The sequence below is a fragment of the Plasmodium coatneyi genome, chromosome 5, assembly GCF_001680005.1.
Source record: "Plasmodium coatneyi strain Hackeri chromosome 5, complete sequence".
Classification (NCBI taxonomy): Eukaryota; Apicomplexa; class Aconoidasida; order Haemosporida; family Plasmodiidae; genus Plasmodium; species Plasmodium coatneyi.
Genome location: NC_033560.1, coordinates 387,443 through 403,247, shown reverse-complemented (window position 1 = coordinate 403,247; position 15,805 = coordinate 387,443). Strand labels below are relative to the sequence as shown.

Here is a 15,805-nt window from a genome sequence, read left to right as displayed (position 1 = left end):
CAGCTATCCTTAAAGCGGAGGTGTGGCTGTATTTTTGCGTCTCTTCTCTTTTTTTTTTTTTTTTTTTTTTTTTTTTGTTCCGACGATCACGCTTCTCTCATTCGTGTGGTCTCTACCGCCAACACATTTGAAACTGCCCCCTCCAAGCTTTGTGGAGATTTTTTTATTAAAACATATGCAACACGTTATTCCTACAGAACTGTGATTCTTTGCCTTAATAGCAGTTGTGTGACATTTTTAAGTGGCACCACTGTGGTTGCTTTACTTTTTATCGTTATTTTGAACCCTCGGGGAAAGGGAGAAAGGGAGACGCGAAGGGTACATGCTCCTTGGACCAACTTTTATGTTTCGCGTTTGAAGAGTTTCATGGTTTTATGTTGCTCACGGGGAAGTATACGCTCATGCATGGGGGGAGCGTCGCCTGTCCACGTGGGGAAAAAATGACAACGCCCCGATATACGCTTGGCAACCGCAATTGCAGCCCCCCTTCGTGCAGTTATTCGTCGCCGCAACACCTGTTCATGAAGCTGCAGAAGCGCCCCTTGGCCTTCCTTTGCTTGGGGACGTATTCCAAAATGGTGGCGGGGCGCACGGATACAATTGCCTGCCCGTTGCTGTTCGCATAGGAGGGCATAAAGTTCGAGCGCGTTCTCCCGGACTCATTCCTGCACACGTTCTGAGTAGAAGAGTAGTTTTCCTTGTAGACGTTCATGTTAGATGGGACGGAAAGATTATGCTTCTGGGATTCTATGCGGTTCTTCACGTCTGAGTAATAGCTTCCCCGGCCAACGTTCTCTTCCACTGACTTGGACATGTCTCTTCTGCTGCCGTTAAAGGATTCTCTGATTAGCTGATCGTTCATCATTTGGTTCATGTCGTACTCGTTGTATCTGTTGTTTCTTTGGTCGTAGGTGAAGAGGTTGTTGTTTGAAGCGTACCTTTCGTTGCCACTTCGGAGGTTGCTGGCACCACTGCTAGCTATCCGGTTGCTGCCGTAACTGCCCTGCCCTGCGTTGACAGAATTCCCCTGGAGAACCTCATGCAGCTCCTCCTTCGTTCTGGGCAGGTGTATGCTGACATGCGTTAAGTTCGACTTTTTATACAGATCGTTTTCGCTGTAATGCCCGGTTTGCACTATACCTTGGACGTGTTCCCTCGAGATTGATTCGTCGTTGCGTAGGCCCTGGCCGCTGGCTATATATTCCTCGTTAAGCATTCCTCCCGCATTTTCCACGGCGTCCCCGTAGTTGTCACCTTCCTCGTCTTCCTCCTGCGTGGCGTCATTATACATAGTTTCATTCTTATGCTCCAGTTTTTCCCCCCGGGAATTTTCATCCGATTCGCCGCTGGCAACAGAGTCACTTCTCCCACGGTGTCCTTTAAACTTCTGCACTTGTACAGACGGGGACATTTTCACTGGGGAATACACAGCGGGGGAAGAAGAAATATCATTTCGGGACTCCACATTTCTGTACGTTTCCTTATTATACATATCCTGACTTTCTGTCGCTTCTTTTACTGCATAAAAGTTATTTCTGTCAGAGTTTCCTGTTGCAATTTGAGGGATCATCAGTGTCTCTTTGTATTCATGTTTGGTACTACTATTTATTTTTCTCTCCATTTTGTCCATTTTTTCCATTTCGCAGATTGAAGGAATATCGACCACATCTGTGAGGACCTCCTTCTCCACTTTTTTGACCTTCAGGACAGGAAGAACTCGCTCAATTATTAGGGGGACTTTTTTCTCTATGATATTTTCCTTATGAAGGTACACAGGTATTTCTACAATTTTATTTCTGTACTCTATTTTTGGGATGTGTATAATTTTTTCCTTCTCTATCAGCTTGGGTTCATACTTAATTTTGTCTAAATAGATTGGCTTGGAAATGTGCTTCGTCTTGTAGGTTATTATTGGCTTGATGACATCCACATATTTGTTCACGAATTTAATTTCTTCTTTCTCTATGATTTTTTCCACGTACTGGGTTACCGGCACCCTGACGACTTTTTCCTGGCGTATGGGCTTGAGGATTTTGTTGCCCAGGTTTCTGGAGTGCTCGAAGGTGTACGGGACGCTATTCGACGCGTTGGACAATTTTTCCGTCTTGGCCGTGGGGGCCATGTTTGCCGTGTTCACCGCGGGGCGTTCCATTTTGCACAAACAGGCAAGCAGACAAACAAACAGATAAACAAGTAGATATACGTATACACGCGCGTGCGTGGTTTACTGCTCTTTTTTGGGGGGTGACCAAGCCAAAATGAGATGAGATAAAAATGGTCAAATATTTTTATGCAACAACGCAGGTCTCTCTGTGGCTCTATCCCGTAATGTTGCTAACCGTCGAGGCAGCTGACAAGGTAAAAGAGAGCAAAAAATGGATCCAACTGGCGCTCGCACAACAGTGTATGGGCGATTGGGTTGAAAAACGGCTTTACCCAGGTGTGCCTTAAACAATATGCGTATGCAAACACATGCCTACAAAGGTGTTAACTAAAATAACTCCTTTACAAAATGATGGAAGGAAAAAAATGTTTTTAAAAGAAGACAACAGCGAGTAAATGCCATGTAAACACTTCGCAGACGGTGTCCCAAAATGTTTTGCGGAAAAGGTGACAAAACGTGTTTTTCTGGAGGGACACAGAATGGAAAGAGGTGAAACGATGACACAAGACGGCGGAGGTGACTTAAATCAAATGTGAGTGAAAAGTATTCTCAACTCGTCTAAAGAAGTTTTTTGTAATTTATATTGTTTATTCATTTTTTTTTGTTCATTTGGTATATTCATTTTGTTTATTCATTTTCCTTTGTGATTTTTTTTGTATTATTTATTTATAGGGACATTTTTTTTTTTTTTTTTTTAATACATTTGCATGTACACACGCTTAGCACTGTTCAAAATGTAGAATGATTTAAAGCACGTGGCTAGCTCGTTCAGGTAAAAACAACGCTATGCTCACGTTTAAAGCCAAAAAAAAAAAAAAAAAAAAAAAAAAAAATGTGCATATGCACACCCATTTTAGCTACCTATAAAGCCATTTATTTCAAGTGAACATTTTCAGCGCGCAAATGTTCTACTCTAAATTTTCATGTGGAATACATATTTTGTTCTCCCCTTAGAGAGCTCCTCTCACGTCGGAAGGAACAAATATTGATCACTTGCAGGGAGGTAGACAACTCTTCGTTTACAACCATTAAAAATGAGCGCATTTGAACTGAGCCCTGTAGTTTTCTTCTAACACATTTGGAGTACACAACTGTTTCGAGTGTGCACTTTTTCTGTGACTTGTTAATGCAAATGTTTTTTTTTTTTTTTTTTTTTTTTTTGTCAAGCTGTACAGGTAGCCATTTTGAAAAAAAAATTTATAGCGAACTCTTTTTGCAAATTGAAATTTAATAAAATTTGTAGAGCAAACTGCTTACCCCTATGGAGGCATACATTTGGATGTTTACCCTTCTTCTGAAAAGTGCTCCTTCATGGGTCAATGCTACAAATAGGCAGACCAAATAATTAAGCAAAGAGGTCGCCTATATCGCTAGAAATCTTCACCTTGGCATTAAAAATGCTTCCCACCGAGTGTGCGCAGTTAACTACTAATTCGTTGAGCACAGTGGTGCGGTTAGCCATTTCGCTTTCTCCTTCGGGGTTCCGGCTGACGCCTGTTTTTTTCTCTCTAATTTTTACTTCATCCAGCTCATGCATGGAGGTGTAATCAGCGTGACTCATTCCGCAGGGCAGTAAATATTTCAAAAATTTTTTGTCTAGGTTGAAATTTAAAGCCATTCCGTGCATAGATACGTATTTTCTTATTTTCACACCGATTGAAATAAGCTTTTTATCTTTGTGAAAAACGCCAATGGAATCTTCCTTGGTATTCGCTTTTATTTTAAATTTGCCCAAAGTTTCGACTCCAACTTTTTGGATGTTATTTACTGTTTTGTGTAGATCAAACAAGCTTTCTGTCTTTGCGTTGAGGTTCGTGTTGCATCGGTGTGGAAGCATTTCCTCGTTATGTTCCTCCATTTTAGGTTGTTCCCCCTCGTAATCATCTTTACGTTGAGACAAATGGGAGACACCCCTTTCGCTATAATTACAGGGATACTTTTTTAAATCTAAAATGAGGTATAAGATTAGCTGTCCCGGTCCATGGTATGTTGCCTTCCCTCCTCTGTTAATACGATAAATCGGCATTTTCACTTTATTTCTATTTTGTGAAAAACTCTCAAAATAGTTTTTCCCTTCATCATAATTTTCGCTCTCGTTTATTTCATGTTTAATATATTCGTGTTTGCTAACAAATTGGGAAAGACTCCTTTCGTCGAAGTTGTTGTATATGTCCCCTAACTCCTCAATGTAGTAATCCCTTTTATCCAGAAGGATGTCACCCATGTGTGCTGAGCTGCCCAAGGTGTAGCATGGAGTATGCTGAAGAATGAAGCAAAAATCATATTTTTTGAGATTTTTTTCAAATCTCTCAATTTTATCTTTCACCAATTTTAGTGTGTTCGAATGTATGGAGAATTTGTTTCCGTTTTGAAAATTAATTTTAGATTGATGCAACCAGTTTTGCAGTTCAAAAGCGAGTTTGTAATTTATAAGTTTTTCGCTCAAGTCGAAAATGAGAATTTCATTTGTCACGTTTGCTTCCCGTGTGTTGTACTTTTCCTTCTTTAAAGATCCGCCGATTGGCTGTGCAAACGCTCTTTTGCGCGTTTTGTATTTCACGCCCTTCAGCAGAGCACACGCCGTTCGGGGGATTTGTTTTTCATTCTTTAACTTCTTCGTGGAGCAAAGGATCACAAGGCTTATCGCAGCCTGCACCAAAAGGAGTTTCTTGATCATTTAGGGGGAGCAAAACGGGTGCAGGTGCGTATGTAACGCTGTCCTACTATGACGTCGTTTATTTGGTTCGTTTACACCTTCCTTATCTAGTTAGTGTCCAGTGTGTGTGTTTGTGGGTGGGGGGTGACTGTTTCCCAAATTTTGTCATTTCTGTGACGGATCCGAACTACCTGAATTAGTCACAAAAGTGGGTTTTATATTTTTTTTTTTACAAAGTTGTGAGTAGCTTACGGTGATGAATAATACCTTCCATGTGGCCCCTTTCCGTTATTACAAGTACGACATGCCTCATTAAAAAGAAGCGGTAAATGCCTTTTGGGAAAATATCTTAAGAGAAAAAATGATCGATATGGAGTTAACCAAAATTGTAGAACGGCGTCCCCAAATTTTTGCAAACGGCAGAACGGAAGGTCTACTAGCATTTTCGTGTTTTAATTTTTTTTTTTTTTTTTTTTTTTACAATAATTTCCTGAACCATTAAGAGTGACAGTGAACAGATTTATGCACACGATGCGTGGATATAATTGCTTCCTTTTTTTTTTTTTTTTTAAATCAATATGGTTGCCACTTTTTTCATTCAAATTGTTTCAAAGGTTAGTTGGGGCGTGAAATTAATTCGCGTCCTTGTAAGTTTTATTTAATTAAAAAAAATGAGAACACATACGAATGAATTACCAGCGGATACGTGTCTGGGGGAGTTAAAAAACAGCGGCTGTATGTTATACGGTAGCCATCCATAAGGGGCAACATGGCGGAATAATAATTTAAAGCATTCCCACATGCGCACGCATGGTGCTACGATTCTTCTGATCACACAAACAATACTTGTACCTATGCACGGGAGCACCTACAATGTATGGGCGCGCTGCGTGCCCCCCCTCAGCCTATCAATATTTTGGGGATTAGTTTAAATGGGTTCAGGGTAAACTCGTCACTGTAGTGAAGTCCGTATCCAAATATGAAGGGCGTGAAGCAGTAAAAGAGGAGTGGCCTTATGATGTAATCGCACATGTGAATTGACAGGCCATACATCTGCAAAGGGGGTGGTGAGTTTAGCGTCATGTGTGCGGTGCGGGCAGATGGGCATACAAATCGGGAAGGAGTGTCCCTTCCATCATTTTTCCCACAAGTATCATTTGTGCAGTGTCAAGCGGAAATGAGGAAATTCTTTTCTCCTTTCAGCCCATTCGCGTACGACATGAAGGCACATGTTCCATTACCTTGTTAATCATCTTGGAGGAAAGGGAGTTGTTGTTTCCCTTTCCCCTCGGGTACTCCGGTTTGTTAAAATTCATGTTTTGGGGGGCGGGGGGTTTACTCTACCAGGACGATGACCTATAGGTTTGTTCCGTTTTGGTGCTACACGCAAGGGGCAAAAAGTGAAGTGTGGTGATTTGCTTGGTTTAGCTTTGCTTCGCTGTGATTTGATTTGCTTTACTATTTTTTTTTTTTTTTTTTTTTTCCCTTAACTGCGAACATGGCAACTCGTTGCAAGTGGTCCGCCGAACGGTGACTTAACTATAGCAGTGCGTGACTCCGCCAACAGATGGGGATCCTCTCCTTCTGCAAATCGCATCCGCTTATAGTTGGGCATATGTGGAGCTAAAGCGGATATTTTTTTTTTTTTTTTTTTTTTGTGCATGATACATTGGAACGAAAACAGTGGCTTAAAAAAAATGGCGTTTTTTTTCTATCCCCACATAGAAAAAAAAAAAAAAAACGAAAAAGCAAAAAGAGAACCTTTTTTACAAGTGTGGATACAAATCGTAGCAAGCACAAAATAGGAGAATGATTGGCGAATGAAATAGAGCAAAACGAAAAAAAAAAAAAAAAAAAAAAAAGTCAAGCAGAGAAGAGAAAAGAGCTAGTTGTTAGGAAACCCAATGAACGTATAGTAAGAAGGAACATGACCTAGCACGCTGGAAAGTTCCTTAAAATTTGAGCCCACGTAAGCAGTTCATCGAGCCAGGGAACGGCGAAGCGGGAGTGTAGCAGCGTGGAAATCTAAATCGATAGTGCTATCCCAAGCGGGAGGGCCCGTGTTTTCCCTCCAGGTACATCGTCCCCCATCCTGCATTTACCACCCCCTGGTGTGTAGCCGCTATTTATTTCTTTACTAAGTAGTTACTAACCCACCATGAAGAGCATGTCGTCGTACGACACGGGGCCGGAGTCCTCGGAGCTGAGCTCGTTCAGTCTGAAGGGGAAGTCCTCATCCAAGGGGAAGGGCGACAAGCACAAAAACGATAAAAATGTGGAAAAGAATAGTAGCGCAGAGTACAGTGACGAGAAGGAAACGAAAAAAAAAGACGAACAGAAGAAGAAAAAAAACGAGCAAAAGGATAAAAAAGGCATAATCAGTAGTAGCCAAAGTAAGAATGCAAAAAGTGGAAAACAGAGTAACATTGAGAAGACCCCGATGGACATGTTCAAAAGCAAAATAAAGTTCCTAACTGACAACATAATAATTATAGGTATCATTTTATCCTTTATGACTCTGATAACGTTTAAATATTTGGAGGAGAAATATTCCTTGGAGAAATACTTGGAGGAGGGAGACTCCTTTGATTATTACGAGGTGTTAAAATGCAAAAGAGGAGACAGCATAAATAAGATAAAAAAGAATTATCGTGATTTATCGAAAATGTACCATCCGGATAGCAATAAGGATTGTAAAGATTGTGACAAGAAGTTTAGAGACATTACAAAGGCGTATAAAACGTTGTCCGATCCGAGGCTGAAAAAGGCATATGATCATTCGAAAGGAAAAGTGCTAAAACTGATTGAGTCCAACAGTGTCAATTTGACGATGAGAAATTATAAGGACTTGGTGGAAAACTCCAACGACTACTGGATTATTCAGATTTACTCAGACACAGATAATTTAAGTTTAAATTTCTCCAAAATTTGGGAAGAAGCTTTTGACAAATATCATGAGTACATCTCCTTTGGACGTATAAACATACTGACAGACAAAAAATTAGTTAAGTCTAAAGTACCATTCAATGTGAAGATTTTTCCCACCATTTTTATCCTAGCTCCAGATGGGACCTACCACTTATACTCAAACATATTTAACGCCACGTCGAAGGATTTCCAATCTTATATTAATAACTATTATCCGAACTTAATATATAACGTACAACATTTTAATAAGGCGTATTCTTCCCTGATGAAGAAGAGTGACCCTGTTAGTAAGAGTGGATCTTCCCACATTGACAAAAATAATAAAGTGCTTCTCCTCTCCAATAAAAGTAAGTTAAGTCTCCAGGTCAAACACATCACCTTCAAGTATAGAAACATTTACACCACGTATGCCATACGTTACGACGAAATTGAGCATCTAACAAATGAGCCACTCAAAAAAGAAATCATCGACGCTTTAAAAGTGCTCAGTGTTAAAAAAAGTGACTACATTAAGGAGAACGAAAATATCGACTACTTCATTTTGGTGAATAATAAAGAGCAAGTGAAAATTATCAGAAGAATCTCCTCCACGAATATTAAAAATGTATATAAAGATGCCCTGATGAAAAACTTGGTAGAAATTAACGCTACCAATGTGGATTCCGTTTGTTCCACCGTCGGGTCGAGACACACCTACTGTTACGTCACCATCATCGACAGTCTCAACAACGAAGATACACTAACCTCTTTGAAAAAAATTTATCAACATGTGAATAACTCCTACGCCAGTTTTACCTCCAAGTTGGGCGCAGACGAATCTGACAGTAGCATGTTCATTCAGCCGGTGTACCTACTAAAATCCAACATGACAAAAAATTTCCTCAAATTTGCGAAGGAAAAATCTGTCAACACGTATGACTCCTTCTTTATGGACTACTCTGCGAACACCTTCGCCACAATCAACGAAATAAAGAATTTAAGTAACTACTCCCAGAAGAAGGAAGACCTTTCTTTCCTCTCCAACATTTACAAAGACATTGAAATATTGACTTTTGAGAAAATACCCAAATATTGCCTACCCATGGAAGTTAACTGTCTCTATAACCCGAAGAAAACCTTCTCCTATCGGTTGTATAACATTTTTAAGAGAACTTCCCCAATGCAAGTCATCCTTTCCGCCGTGGTGGGGTTCTTCCTCTACCCTTCCTTTAAGAACTACGGCAAGTTGAGGTACGCCTGTCTGGCCGCCTCCATGGGCGCCACGCTCCTCGTCACCAACATCAAGGATTTTCTGCTCCTCCTTGCTAATTAGCCGAGTGTTCCTGAACAATGTTAGCGCCTTCCTGTTGGGCACTCCTTGCACGTCACGTTTTTCCCTTTTTTTGTTACCTCCCACGGTAGCCGCGCTCTGGCGGTTTTCCGTGTGTGCACCCCATCATGTACATCTGATGAACTCATCGAACTATCACCTCCATGGAATGAACAAACCGATTTACTTAAACCCATTGCCAATGTAGCTGCTAGTATATATATTTTTTTCTTTTTTTTGCGCGGATTAACTAGCGCTTGGCTGATGCGATAGGCCCATTAGGGGAAACTTCACTGAACAGTCGCGCATGCTTGACTTTTACGCTTCCCCATCCGGTCCAGTTTGACCCACTCATAAAATTGCAGAAATGGTGTTGTTAGAACGGCGCCAAGTACGCCACCCCTAACGTTTAAACCACACACGCATAATGAAGCAGATGAACATTTGGTTTAGTAGCACGGGTTGAGTATAGCTCTAACATGGTTACCCTCTCCCGGGGAAACCTTCTGTCAGAGTAACATATTGACCTTTTTTTTCCTCAAATGCATGCAGATTTTTGTATGCGTTCGAGGCAAGGACGTATAAAGGGGGCACCCTTAAGTTAAGCACCTCAGAACATGGCCCTCATGCATGTTGTTCGTAGCCAACGCGTGGGGCTGCGCAGTCGCCACTGCGTATTGTATGCACCTACACGTTTGTATACACGTGCATATATCCCTTTCAACGAGGCAAAGAGGGTGGAAAATATATTTTTTTTAACTTTGCGGTTCGAATTGTTTTTTTCTCATCAGCACGAGCGTCCCAATATATACAATTTACAATTTTGTTAAGCCATCCATTGGAAGAAATACATTGATGGTTTTAGTTTTTTTTTTTTTTTTTTTTTCTCGCTCTTTTTTTTTGTTACTCTACCCTTCCCGCCTTTGCAAAAGGCCTATGAAGTATATACCAAATGATACATCCCTCATGTGAGCCTTCCAAAAAAGGGAGTGCACCTTTTCCTAGGAGAGGGAAATTCATTTCATGCGAATATGACAGTTTGTTGGAGCTCATCCCATCGTGCCGCTTGATACTTACTAAAAAAAAAAAAAAAAAAAAAAAAAAATTACAATTGAGCATATGTAGGTATCAGCCCATCGGCGTGAAAATTTCATGTGGAGTTTGATTTAACCAGGTGAGGGGAGTCCCCAGTAGGGGTCGGACACCACGGCGCGCGCGCCCTAAACACGTAGGCTCATGCGTGTGTACGTACGTTCATACGTTTATACGTTTATACGTGGTGACCTCCGTAAGCGCCTATGTTACCACACTGTTGTGGCGTATTCTTTTTCCACCTTTTTCAGTTCACCGATAATGCCGCGTGAGGAATGACAATTTTCAGCCGCAAAAAAAAAAGTGTAGCATTACCCGTGAGAGAATTCGAGGAAGGAGAAAAAAGGTAGGCTCGGGGATAAGTTCATCTCACGTTTATAACTTTTATGCGTATTTGCATGAACAGAAGGGTGTTCCCTTCTACTCGTGCACACACCTGTGTGGCCTTAACCCACGTTTATGCACCTTCATTCGAACATGTATATGTGTGTATGTGTGTGTTTCCCCCGTGTAGACATTCCCCCCCTTAGGGCCGACCCAGCCACCCATTCCACAACCCACATGTGCGTGAACGCACGTGAGAAGACACATTCAAAAGGTGCATATTGAGGAGGTCCACTTTTCCCCCAACAAAATGAACAAAGATATTGCCAAGTACGATTTGGAGGACAGCTCAAATGTAGAAATAAAAAAAAAAATCAATGACCAAAAGAGCCTGTTGGAAAAGGTAAAGCCCTTTGCAGTGGGTGGGGCCAGTGGGATGTTTGCAACTTTCTGTGTGCAGCCACTTGACATGATCAAGGTGCGGATTCAGTTGAACGCTGAAGGAGCAAACGCAGTTAAGAACCCATTTATTGTAGGCAAAAATATCATAGTAAATGAAGGCGTACTGTCTCTGTATAAAGGGTTAGATGCAGGGCTGACCCGACAAATTGTGTACACCACGGGAAGGTTAGGATTATTTAGGACTTTCTCTGATATGGTAAAGGAAGAAGGGCAACCTTTGCCATTTTATAAAAAATGTTTTTGTGCACTCGCTGCTGGAGGGTTAGGTGCCTTCATGGGAAACCCAGCAGATTTATCCCTAATTAGACTACAAGCTGATAATACCCTACCCAAAGAATTGAAAAGAAACTACACAGGCGTTTTCAATGCTGTGTATAGAATTTCAAAGGAAGAAGGAATTTTTGCCTTATGGAAAGGATCCGTGCCAACCATTGCACGAGCTATGTCATTAAACTTGGGTATGCTATCCACATATGATCAATCGAAAGAGTACCTAGAAAAATATCTAGGCGTAGGTATGAAAACCAATCTCGTTGCTAGTGTGATTAGTGGCTTTTTTGCCGTCACTCTAAGTTTACCTTTCGATTTTGTCAAAACATGCATGCAGAAAATGAAAGTCGATCCTGTGACGAAGAAAATGCCCTACAAAAACATGCTTGACTGCTCACTCCAGTTATACAGAAAGGGGGGCATATCCATCTTCTACGCAAGTTACTCAACCTACTATGTACGTATTGCGCCCCATGCTATGATTACCCTCATAACTATGGATTACCTGAACAATTTGTTGAAGAAATTCGCCTAGCTTTTTTTTCCTTTTTCTAAACACTGCTGTACGGGTGTGTTTATGTGAGCTGGTACAAATTATGTGAAGACAGCCAGCCTCTCACATCGTAGTGCTGACAAGTAGTGACGGGGTGAGCAACAGCACTAGGAGAAGGAGAAGTAGAAATGCACACTGGTGTGTGCACACACTGACTGCTTCACATGAACATCCATTTCTTCTCGTAATTATCGCCAATTTTGTATATATCGTTTTTTCAAAAAAAGGAATTCCTCCTGTGTATCCTTCCTAAAGGTAAAGCTACCTATCCATGTAAAAACTATTTTGAGCAAATTGCATCACCCTTTTTTCTGCTCCTTTCTTTTTTCTCTACCAAATGATATTTGTTCATAGTCCTTTTTTTTCACCATATTCAAAAAAACTCCTAAAGCGTTATAATAATTTTTTGGTCCTTTTGTGAAAGTTTGTCCATTTTTGGAATAGCTGTCGAGCAGAAGATGCGCGTCGATCGATCGATTGATCTTTTTTTTTTTTTTTTGGTGCTCTCTCAGATATGCTTCACGCAACGTGTGCGAGTAAAGGTGTAAACCCCGTTCAGCGAACGAGAGAAGTCTTTCAAACTGGTCCTGCGACTGGTGCAGTAGTGCACTAAACGTGGGAGCCAACATCAAAAAAGGGGGCAAAAAAGGGACAAAAAAGGGACAAAAAAAGGGACAAAAAAGGACAAAAGAAGTACAAAAAAGGGACAAAAAAGGGACAAAAAAAGGGACAAAAAAGGACAAAAGAAGTACAAAAAAGGTGTCTAATTTACGCACCAGATGGGTATAATGCACTTCCTAAGACGCGGTGAAGGGCAAAATGAACGTCTCCAAAAAACATTGCATATGTAGAGCAATATTTTGAGCGACGTTACAATGCGTCTGTTGCAAAAGCTTGCCATGGATTCGCTTCTTCTTCACATTGCTCGGTCAGGAATGCAACCTCACTGCATCGGCCAAGCGGGAGGGTGTAGTAAAAAAAAGAAAACATCCGTACAAGTTTTTCTCTCCACTGGGGGAATTACCACAACGGCCAGAGCATGTTGTTTTGTGCCCACTACAAATCACCGTCCGCCGCAGCGCTGCTATTGTTAGACGTGAGCGATAGCAAATCGCGTGGGTCAATCTGATCGTTGTACTTCTTCTTTAGCGGTTTCTCCTTCATGTTCTTCGTCAAGGATATAATATTTTGGAACATTTCCTCCTTTTTCGATTTCAGCTTATTTCTAACAGAGCTATTGTAGGTTCTTCTTTTATCCGCATTAGCGCTCAGGTGTGCACTCTCTCTGTTGGCACTTCCGGTTGTGCCCATTTCTTTTTTCTGTTTCCCATTTTCTGGCTCGTTACGTGTGGTACTTTCCACAGAAGATGCAATCGGCTTAAAGGGGGTGCTTGAAACCATTTTCACATTTTCCTTTTTAAATATTTTCGTTTCATTGTCAACGAGGACCTTGGTCTTTGATCTAGCGAGCATTTTCCTCGCGGCAAAAGGGGTAGTCGTAGTACCACTCACTTTATCCTTCTTGTTCTCCGAAGGATGCACCCCTTTGTTCATATTCATGACCTTCTTTTTGTTTAAGACGATGGTGTAAGGTGGGTTCTTCATAGAATTTAGCCTAGACATGGTTTTTCTCCTCTTCAAGGCTACAGTGTTTTGCTTTTTGAGCTTCGGTACGGCCATCGATTTTTGTTTGCTCAGCATACTTTTTTTCCTCTGTTGGAAGTTAATATTTTTTGTGTTGAAAGTGACTGTATCTCTTCTAAACCTCAAAGATTTGGCTCTCCCAATTGCTATTTTGGAGTTTTTATAAGCTAATTCTTTCTTCTCAGTTTTCCTTTTTGGTGGCATAATTTCCCTATGTGGGTTGTATCCCATCCTCTGTTTCGGTGCACCTTTTTTCGCAGAAATGGCTCCCCATTTGTCTTCCTCATTTGATTTGGACATTTGTGGGGTGTTAGCAGTTTCTCTTTTATATCTTGACTGTATGACATCCTTCTTTGCTGCTTCGTTCTTTGGAATAGCTTGTCTGCATACTCTGCCGTGATGTTCCGACGCTTTCTCCCTTTCGGCATTGGGCTGATTGGACAAGATTCGAGGACTGCGGGTATTGTGCACACTACGCGGACTGTATGGACTGCGCGGACTGCGCGAATCGGGGGAACCTCTCCCCGATGATACTCCCACTTTCAAACGCTCATTCGAAGTGTCCTCCATTTTGGAGTTCTCAGTGACGCTGTACTTATTCAACACATTTTCATGTTCGCAAATTTTGACCTGTTTGATGGGCCGCTTGTCGTGCTTATCTCCCTTTGCGCCGTCACCAGGTCGTACGTCCGACGTTTTGGGTGTTTTTCCCTTCTCTTGCACGCTCATTTTCACGGCTACCATTTCGTTATCGTGCAAATCCTCCGCGTCCCTTTTGATCCGTACAGGTGTGTCGTACGGATCATCCCCACTTGTGCTCCCCTTGTTTTGATGCTTCCTACCATTCGGCCCTTTCTTTTTAATATCGTTTATGTACTGACTTAAGATACCCTCGACTTCATCCTGCGCTTCCGCATTATGGGGACTTGCCATCTCCTCATCCGAATCTGCAAACATCGTGCTGAATTGATCTTCTCCTTTCACATCAAAAGTGACTTTCTGCTCAGAGGGGCGTTCGCCATCGTCACTCAGGTGAGAATCACTCCTGTGCTGAAAAATGTTCTCGTCCACCTTTTGTAGCCCCTCCTGAGAATTTCTATTTGCCTTTTCATTGTAGCTGTAATGGTACTCAGGTTTGTCAACATCGACGTAGTTGACGCAGTTCTCTCTTGGACTCTCCAATTCGTTAGACGCGCTTTCTACATCATTGGCATGCACATATGTACCTTCCAAGTCGTGCGGAGTGTTCATTTCGAACGAGCTGTAAGGTGAATCCCCATTTTGGCTGCTTCCCTCCTGTGGATAATGAACCGGGGGGTACTCCCAAGTCTGATCAAAATGGTTGTCTTCATTAAGCTGCGAATTCCCCTGCGGTGGGTTGTAATCAATGGGGGAGCTCAATTTCGAAGCGAATAAGTCACTTTGATGATCACCTTGATGATCACTTTGATGACGGTTTTTCTCCTTTTTCTCCCGCTTCCCTTTTTTACTTTTCTTGTTCCCTCTACATTTGGAGCACTTTTCATATGGGGGATCTCGAGGAACCCCGTACGGGTAGGACACAAACGGGTTGCACTGTCTGTTCATTTTTTGCTGCGCCATAGTAAGGGGAGAAAACACGCACCCCTTCAGCGGTCCGCCAATCGGATACTTCTCGTGGTATTCCTTGACATATGAGCCCTCTGGTTCTTTGCGGAAGTATGGATTGTAAAAGAACTTCCTAGCTCTTATATCATTAACGAATGCGTAGTCTTCTTGCAGCCTGTACAGCAGCTGCGCGTTTATGTTTCTGTACCCAGGGATGCAACTGGCTTCTTCCATCATGGGAAAAAAAATGTTTTATCAAAATGAGGTGTTGTAATTGTGAGAGCGTTGCTAAATTGTAATTCAAAGGATGCAGACACAGGGTAATAAAATGAAACTCGTATTTTTTTTTTTTTTGCTAATGTGTAATAGGTGTATGCTGTGGGAGTGAATTTGGCCTCACGCAGAATGTCCACGCATTGATGGGGTGCAAAAAGGACAGTTCGTGAAAAGTGTGAGTATATTAAAGCGTATACTATGTTGTGAGTGTGTATAATTGTTGGAGACGTAGATTGGACACCTTTAAAAATGTACCTTAAAGTTTTCGAAAAAAATGTAAAAAAATGAATATTCCAATATGGTAATCTTGCTGCGAAAAGGAAATGAAAGGATCTATAGGAAAAAAGCATAAAATATAAACGCAGCTTATTTTTTGCATGGATTAAGTTTTTTTTTAACAAATTGTAAAATTTGTGCACAGGTAGCCAAAATGGGAAAAAAAAAAAAAAAAAAAAAACTTAGAAATAGCTCGAAATGGAAGAACAACCTTGCCTGTTCATATTTTTTTTCTCTTTTTTACAACGCTGCAGTTGTTTTTTT

General features: G+C 41.3%; 6 protein-coding genes across 6 annotated transcripts; 2 read left to right on the top strand and 4 right to left on the bottom strand.

The window, feature by feature from the left end:
- Positions 1-496: 496 nt before the first annotated feature.
- PCOAH_00010640 (Uncharacterized protein) lies at positions 497-2,152 on the bottom strand (the record flags this gene model as incomplete). Its single annotated transcript, XM_020057873.1, has 1 exon — positions 497-2,152. The coding sequence occupies one exon, from the start codon at positions 2,150-2,152 to the stop codon at positions 497-499; it is 1,656 nt and encodes a 551-aa protein (XP_019913505.1).
- A 1,357-nt stretch (positions 2,153-3,509) lies between these two features.
- On the bottom strand, positions 3,510-4,841 carry PCOAH_00010630 (Lipoate-protein ligase; the record flags this gene model as incomplete). The annotated part of the gene is made up of 1 exon (XM_020057872.1): positions 3,510-4,841. The coding sequence occupies one exon, from the start codon at positions 4,839-4,841 to the stop codon at positions 3,510-3,512; it is 1,332 nt and encodes a 443-aa protein (XP_019913401.1).
- An 879-nt stretch (positions 4,842-5,720) lies between these two features.
- Positions 5,721-6,136, bottom strand: PCOAH_00010620 (Uncharacterized protein; the record flags this gene model as incomplete). The annotated part of the gene is made up of 2 exons (XM_020057871.1): positions 5,721-5,873; positions 6,062-6,136. 2 exons carry the CDS (start codon positions 6,134-6,136, stop codon positions 5,721-5,723), a joined length of 228 nt encoding a protein of 75 aa, XP_019913432.1.
- An 842-nt stretch (positions 6,137-6,978) lies between these two features.
- PCOAH_00010610 (DnaJ protein) lies at positions 6,979-9,060 on the top strand (the record flags this gene model as incomplete). The annotated part of the gene is made up of 1 exon (XM_020057870.1): positions 6,979-9,060. One exon carries the CDS (start codon positions 6,979-6,981, stop codon positions 9,058-9,060), a length of 2,082 nt encoding a protein of 693 aa, XP_019913621.1.
- A 1,723-nt stretch (positions 9,061-10,783) lies between these two features.
- On the top strand, positions 10,784-11,740 carry PCOAH_00010600 (Oxoglutarate/malate translocator protein; the record flags this gene model as incomplete). The annotated part of the gene is made up of 1 exon (XM_020057869.1): positions 10,784-11,740. One exon carries the CDS (start codon positions 10,784-10,786, stop codon positions 11,738-11,740), a length of 957 nt encoding a protein of 318 aa, XP_019913367.1.
- Positions 11,741-12,814: 1,074 nt separating this feature from the next.
- On the bottom strand, positions 12,815-15,223 carry PCOAH_00010590 (Uncharacterized protein; the record flags this gene model as incomplete). Its single annotated transcript, XM_020057868.1, has 1 exon — positions 12,815-15,223. One exon carries the CDS (start codon positions 15,221-15,223, stop codon positions 12,815-12,817), a length of 2,409 nt encoding a protein of 802 aa, XP_019913620.1.
- Between the last annotated feature and the right edge of the window lie 582 nt (positions 15,224-15,805).